This window comes from Urtica dioica, chromosome 2 (assembly GCF_054948205.1).
Source record: "Urtica dioica subsp. dioica isolate 48M chromosome 2, U.dioica_male_clone48M_v1_H2, whole genome shotgun sequence".
Taxonomy (NCBI): Eukaryota; Viridiplantae; Streptophyta; class Magnoliopsida; order Rosales; family Urticaceae; genus Urtica; species Urtica dioica.
The window spans coordinates 41,831,627-41,839,319 of NC_142757.1; the positions used below are offsets into that span (position 1 = coordinate 41,831,627).

The window sequence follows — 7,693 nt, forward strand, 5'->3', positions numbered from 1 at the left end:
CGAGCTCAGGTAAAATAGACCCAAGAGCTAACCATTGAAAACGAACGATCCGTTCATAAGATAAGAACGAAACCTACTGATCAGAACTTCAGAGAGAAGAGAAGACCGTGGGTCAAAGACTAGTCAAACCAAAAGAAAACATGTTTCAACTTCTAAAAACGCGCACGTCAGCGTAGTAACAGCCCACCTCTGTAAAAGGAAGATGGCAGTTACCAAAAAACTACCGAAAACGTGGGACTGATCACCCCACGTTCACAAGAATAACCGTCTAAACTCACGATCACATGGTGAAGAGAGTGACCCCAGACGGATATAAATATGAGATTCGAAGACAAAGAGAGACACGGAAATTTTATGCCTTTTTTGCTTTCTTCTACTTAGAACCCTTTGTAAACATTGCTCTCTTGTATTAGATTCGTCAATATAAAGAGAAAGTCTTGCCTAAATCATATCAGTACTCGGAGTCCTCATATTTGGAGCCTGTGTGTTTTCGTAAGATATTGTTGTACTAACACTGAAGAAAATCCCATGTTGAGGTAATAAGGCAGAAAGCCAAACGCGCTAGTCGACAGACAATCCGGAAACAAATCGCCTTAACCTGTGTGTTTTGGTCAGACAATCGCTAAAATGGTCGCCAACCTTTAAATTTTTCTTCAATTTCTGTTTCTCACTACGTGAGATTGTGGACTATTTTAGTTGACAATGAAAATTCAGAATGAAAAAAATTATCACTAAGTAATAAGGCTGGGAAAAAGAAACTGAATTAGTTATTATGACTAGAAAGGTTGGGGAACACTAGTCATTAAGTCTTCAGATGATGACTTAAAATTTAATTAAGCGAAAATGAATTAATGACCCATAAACCGGATGGTTTTAGAGGCAATTACCAATTTATACAAGATGCTAGATTATTACTCAAAAAACTGGGAAGGACATCAAAATTTTGTATAAAAAAATCTACTCATCCTTTCAAGAACTGAAAAATCAGAACCTCGTATACTAGTGCTACCAAAACCCCTTCACAACTTAGCAACTCAGTGAAGGCAACTTGCAAGTAAACTAAAAGATAAAAATAAAAAATAAGCAAAATCAGGCTTGATGAAGATGACAGAAACAGGGTGAAATTGTAAAAAACTGTGACATTAATTCTATCTATATATATTACGTGTACGTACCAGGTAAAGAATTACACAAAACAATTTACTAAACAAAAACCCTCCTCCCATAAGAAAAACCGACTACGAATCACTCTTTGATTCTTCTTCGGTCTTGTTCTCTACTTCTGCAACTTCCCCTTTTTCCTTTTGGTCCTTGGATTCATTGCTGCTTCTCACCCCAAGTTTTACACGGAGAGGCCGACCCATCAATTCCTGTTAGGCAAGAGAAACGAAAGGAAACTTAGAAATGGAATTTTATTTTTTTATCCCAACGCAATACCAAGGATTTAACTGCTAGTTGTCAATGATCGGCCGATGGTTCCATTTTACATAAATGCTCGTGGCCGATGGGAATACCAACAAAAATTATGCATCTTACAATGAAGAATTGGACATTTTCAACAACAAAAAATGGATCAAAAAAGAAATCAAAAATTGAATTAAAGTTTTGAATGGTTACCTTGCCATCCAAGGAAACTAGGGCAGCGTCCGCCTCTTCCTTTGTGGCAAAGGAGATGAAGCCGTAACCGGAAGGGCTTCCCCCGGCACCCTCGAATACGATCCGTGTCGAAACCAGCTTAAAATTCTGAGCCTCGACAAACTCCCTCAGATTGGTCGCTCTCACCTTCCACGCGAGATTGCCCACGTACAGTTTGTGACCCGTCTCTCCTGTTCGGGGCCCCGGAGGAGGTGGCGGCTTCAAGCTATTCGCATAGCTCACCTTTATCACCCTCCCCGATACTTCCTGGAACATCGTATAAGCTCGGAATCAAGATTTGTTACGATATAATAAGGTTCATAAGATCCCCAAGTTCAAATGATGCAAATAATAACAGCATTCTCACGAATCTCGACATGGTATCAGAGCTCGATTAGCTGCAATAGGATCTGATCAAAAGAGTCGTCGTTTGAAATATTAGAAGTGTGGAACCTAATCGGCGCCGAGGTGACGACTAATGACCTTACTATGATGATTTGTGGATCGACTTGTCTGTTAGCCCTAATGTTATCCTTATAAACATCCTATGCGCCGATGTTCTTTGTAGAACACAAGAAAGTTGGTTTTAGAAAGAATCTACAGCGGCAAAGTAGACGTAGTTTTTGCATTGAAAGTGAATCACTATAAATCTGTATGTGTTAAATTTGTTTTTTGCGAAATTTTTTCTTTCTTCTGATTTTAGGTCGGATTTGTTTATCGAATCTTAACAATAAATGAGCATGTACAGAATCATTTAAATGTACAACACAAGTGATATAAGACTACAACCAGAAATGAAGTAGATTGTGAAATGAAATGAGGATATTATATAGAACAATGATAAAAATAAAAGTAAATCATAAAAAATAAAAATAAAAAGTATAACGACTTAATACTAACCAATTCCAACACTAATCCAATAGAAGTCATAATCAACCAAACTGTGCCTGAAACGATTAATTGATGAATAAAACCCCAAAAGGATAAGGTTTTCATGGGTATAAGGAAATACCTGACTATCGAGCTTATCAAGGGCATCCCGAGCTTGCTCGCCTGTCTCCATTGTCACAAACGCAAAACCTCTGTTCCTTCCGTCTTTCTGCTTTATAATCTGCACACATCAAAATAAAAAATAAAAATAAAAATATACCCACACATTTCATCTAAAAACAACATTTATATACAAAGCTCCAATTTATAATGATATACATACATCAACGTCAACCACGTTCCCGCACTGGCCGAATAGGCTCTTGATGTCGACGACCGAGAGAGACCACGGAAGATTTACGACGTAGAGCTTCCTCTTGTGATGATTCTCCGAATCCTGTTTTACATCTTCGGATTCGACTTCGGCTTCTTTCGCTTCTTCTTCTTCTTCTTGGACTGCGATTTCTTGGACTGAAGAGCAGAGCTTTGTGGCTCCGGCGGAGGATACGGGCCAGCGAAAGAGAGAGAGAAGCGCATGGTTTTGGCGGAGAGGATTCGGAGAGGTCGTTTTAATTGAGTTCGGGAGTTGAGTTTTGGCCAAGTGCGAGGGGAGTCTGGTTGAGGAAGAGGAAGAGTAGAGAGAGGTGAGAGAGAGGGAAGCTTCTAAAGCCGCCATTGATGTGTTGGAGAGGAGATGGATTAGGATGAGAGGCGTTCCGTCTTGGGCGAAATTGGTCTCAGATTTTTAAGTTCATTTCAATTTATATTTGTCTCTCATTTTCCTTATCCAAATCCAAACACAGAAGAAGAAGCTGTTTGCTAAAATATCTCTCTCTCCTGATTAGAAATTTAGAATGAAAAAATATGACACAAAAAGTTCCTTTTTTTTTTCTTTTTTTTAGACATTTTATCTTTGGATGATTTAGTCTTAATTTATTGGGCAGCGATAAATCGAACCAATAGGTGAGCACATATGACATAGATTGGCCACATATCTAAGCCCAAGCATGCCGAGTGATCACAGCTATCCTACGGGCCAAGCTCGGCAAGAAAATACACTTGTAGGACTATTCTCAGGGCAATTGACAAAGAACGAATTCTACAAATATAGCTTTTGAAAATGGTGATTGTGTGACAAATCCCACTTTCAAGTATTCAATATTTTTAATTTTTTCCCCATAAATAAAATTGTAAACAGTTGAGAAGAAACTCAATGAAACTGTAAACTAATATATTCTCATAATAAGAATAAAAGGAAAATATTATAGGAAAAAATTTTAAACCAAGGTAGCTCGGGTAACTTTTATATTGACAAAAATAGTTTTATATTTGAAAAAACTGACATTTTTTTAGTCTTTTTGCTACCAAAGAATCTTTTTACTAACATAGTCATATTAACCTTTATATTTTGAAATTCCACCATATCTAATAATCTAAATAAAGATCTCTCTCTCTCTCTCTCTCTCTCTCTCTCTCTCTTAAAGGGGTGTATTAGGTTGAAAATAGTTTATCTCACTTGACGCATCAGCTTGAAAGCTATTTAAAAAAAATTAAAATATTGGCTAAAATGAAATTTATATATTTCAAGCTACGTAGATAGCTATATTTTTCTTGTATATCGAACCTACATGAACAACAATTATGCACAAATGTGAAATTCAAAAATATTTCATATTTCTAAAAGTAACATCCTAAAAAACCTAAACAAAGATACAATCTCGATACCAACATTTTTGTAGCGTGTTTGATCTTTGTATATAGGAAGAGCCACATGATATGGCAATATCCATGAGCAAACTTAGTATTATTCAAAATCAGAGCCGGCCGAACATTCAAGTGGGCAAAACAACCGCTCGAGGCCCTTGAAATTTTGGGGAGAATAGCACCCTGAAATTTTGTTGTTGAATGATTGATGTGCCTCGAATTTTGACCAAATAAGACACATTTATTATGTTAGCCTTTGTTTTTGTTGGCCATTTAAAATTAAATAAAGCTCATTATAATTGGTTATATTGTTGGCCAATTTTCGTCTAATTCATTCAAAATAAATAGTCGAAAGTACTTTTTGCAATTATAAGTGTTTATAGAATTGGGACTTTTCATTTTTGTTCTTGAAATTCGTTACTCATGCTGCAGCTTGCATTGTGTGTGACTACTTTCCTCTCTTTATGTGAGTCCCAATTTTTAAGGTTGTGTTTGGTAGTTAACTCAAAAAGTTTTTGTTTTCTATTTTCTAATTTTTGTAGTTGTATTGAAAAATTATTTTGCAGTTGTTTTCAAAAAGCTGTTTGGTACAGTTTTCATTTTTGTTTTTGAGAAAGTGAAAAAACTGAAAAAAAAAAAAAAAAAAAAAAAAAAAAAAAAAAGTGTTTGGTATAGTTTTCATTTTTGTTTTTGAAAGAATGAAAAGAGAAGATGAGGAGAAGGAGAAGAGAAGAGAAGAAATTTTTTTCCAAAAACACATTTTATTTGTTTTCAGTTTTCTTTACTTTTTTACAAAACAACTTCAAAATTTTTTCCGGAAAATTAAACCAAACACATTTTCGTTTTTTGTTTTCAATTTTTTCAACTCAAAAACTCAAAAACAGTTTTTGAGAGGAGAACCAAACATGAATTTTGCTTAAGATTCTGGTATTTATATTGGGCTTGCCTCATGCTTGGCTAATGGTACGAAAGTTAGCGGAATGAAGATTTTCATTTTCTTTTTTGTGTCTCACGGAATTACTATTTTCGTAGCTCAACGTATCGAAATAAACTCTTCCAATAGTGCGTTGGAAGTGGAAGAAGGCTATCGGAAGACATTCATTCCGCTAATTTCCATTAGTCATTTGTATTTGTATTTTTTAATTAAATTTTTTTGAACCGTTGATAATTACACATCTAACAGCTGGTATTATTTATCTCTTATTAATTATTATTTGTAATTAAAAATCGGAATTTACCACTTCGATTAAGTCAAAAAATTGTCTAACGAAAATATCACTTCCGTTAACCCTTCGGAAGGCAAAAAATTGCCTAACAGAATTGTCACTTCCGTTAAATAATGAAAGGCACATTAACGAAAGTGGTATTTCCGCTTCTTTCCAATGCCCAAGATGAGGCTTGCCCTATTCAAAAAGTCCATTATTAAGTCAAAACACGAAACATAACAGATCTAAATTTCCAATTCAAATACGCATAGGGAATAGTTTCTAAACAATCTTATATAATTCAATCAATAATTTGATATAGCATGCCGATTTTTCTTAGTGGCGAATTGTTTATTTTTTAAAACTCTTTTGTTTCTAGAGTTAATGGCGGCATAAATACTCAATGTTTTAATTTTGTGTAACTTAAATACCTTATCTTATTTTTCCATGTCAAAAATACTCAATGTTCGTTTTGAGTGTCACCGTTAGTATCTTCGGGTTTATACTAACAGAAATCTTACATGGCAGCTAATATTGAGTATTTAATTCGAATTTGGTGGTTATTTATTAATTATTCTAATAATAACATTTTTCTTATTAACTTAATTAAATAAGCATGGCTTTTTTTAGGTCAGGATTGCAGCACCGCCAACAAGTCGACCGGCGTGAACAGGAACCGCTCCAGCAGAGCCACATCCACCATAGACCGCACCACCGCCAGCAGGGTCCCCAACCCCTCATAGCGTCCACGTTAGCTTCGTCCTTATCCTTCTCTTCAGATTTGAGATTGTCGGGAATGGCAATGGGCTCGAAATTGGGCGGAGGCTGGCTGGGCTTGAGCTCCGGAAGCGGAGGGGTGGACTTGAAGAGGCGATTCTTGAAGAACGAGATGAGGCGGAGAGATATGTCGAGAGAAGAGACTATGTGTGGTTCGATGAGGGATCCGACGGAAGAGAGAAGCTCAATCTGAGCGGTTCGAGATTCGAGACTACTACACTTCTCCTTCATTGTCCTACGACGTAGTCCTTGCTCACCTCCTGTAGCCTCTCCATTGTTTTTTTTTCTTCTAAGATACGTGATTTTCGGGGTTTTTTTCTCAAGAAAAGCTCAAACCGCTGAAGGTAACGAAGTGGGTGAGTCCGTGACACATCGGTCACGGAGTGGGCGAGTTCGTGACACATCGGTCACGAACTCAGCCAGTTCGGGCCAAGTAGATGTATTGAGCTTATGTAATGGTTTCACTAATTATGTCATTGACTCATATGTGTAGGAGTGGAAACGGTGTATACCCGAGACCAACATTGAAGGTTTTTCGTTTAACTTCCACGAGGGATTGGAAAATTTCCTCACTCTCTTACTCGGCCGCAGCACTGAAACTCAAGCTGGCTTCACCCAATCATGTTTTGGGCAGTTTGTGGGGCAACCAAAATAGTGTAAAAATGTGAAATGTTTGTTGTTTTACGAACCTACAAACTTGACTATTTCAATGTGTAAAAAGATAGTGTAACTAAATTATATCTCCAATCTTAGTTTATGCCAAACATGTTTTGGTACTTTATGATAATGCAGTTATATTACGAATATTTTTATATTATTGGCTTTCCTTAGCCTATTATATTTTGGTACTGAAGATCCATTAGCCTTATATTCTTCTTATTATTATGCCATATGAACAATGAATTCAATATCACAATTCCAATATCACATTACACAGGCAAAAGTCAAACCAAATCAAATGTAATTTCATTTTTTTAAATCATTCAATACATCTCCGACTCATTTAAACAATAACACAATACCTATAAACAAAACAACAACAACCAGCATTTTAATATTGAATAATTCATATACAATCAGTTGTTCCAATTCATTGGCTTCAGTTGGTTCTTCGTGTTTGAAGTCTTCATTGACAAAAGATGGTATCTGGTTTTAATGAATTTATCTTCCTTAGCAGCCCTGGAATGATTTGAATCGATCTTGGGCACATAGGTAGGTCAATTCGTTCCAAAAACCCGCATCCACTGAATTTCTTTATCTATTACAAGCATAAACCAAAGAATATTTATTTACAAAATCTTAAAAAGAATGAAAAACATATGCGAACCTTATACTCGGGGCATCCCGATCGATCGGTCGTCACAACTGAATCTGTAACGATTTTTCTTATTTATAAGATTTCTAGACGGTTTCTAGGATAACGAGAAACATATGCAAACCAT

General features: G+C 36.1%; 1 protein-coding gene across 1 annotated transcript; it reads right to left on the reverse strand.

Annotated features, from left to right (window-relative positions):
* Window positions 1–1,103: 1,103 nt before the first annotated feature.
* On the reverse strand, window positions 1,104–3,466 carry LOC149404806 (RNA-binding (RRM/RBD/RNP motifs) family protein). The gene is made up of 4 exons (XM_089607214.1): window positions 2,849–3,466; window positions 2,648–2,746; window positions 1,618–1,902; window positions 1,104–1,370 (listed from the first exon to the last, which is right to left on the reverse strand). Exons 1-4 carry the CDS (start codon window positions 3,239–3,241, stop codon window positions 1,239–1,241), a joined length of 909 nt encoding a protein of 302 aa, XP_089463340.1. The 5' UTR covers window positions 3,242–3,466; the 3' UTR covers window positions 1,104–1,238.
* Between the last annotated feature and the right edge of the window lie 4,227 nt (window positions 3,467–7,693).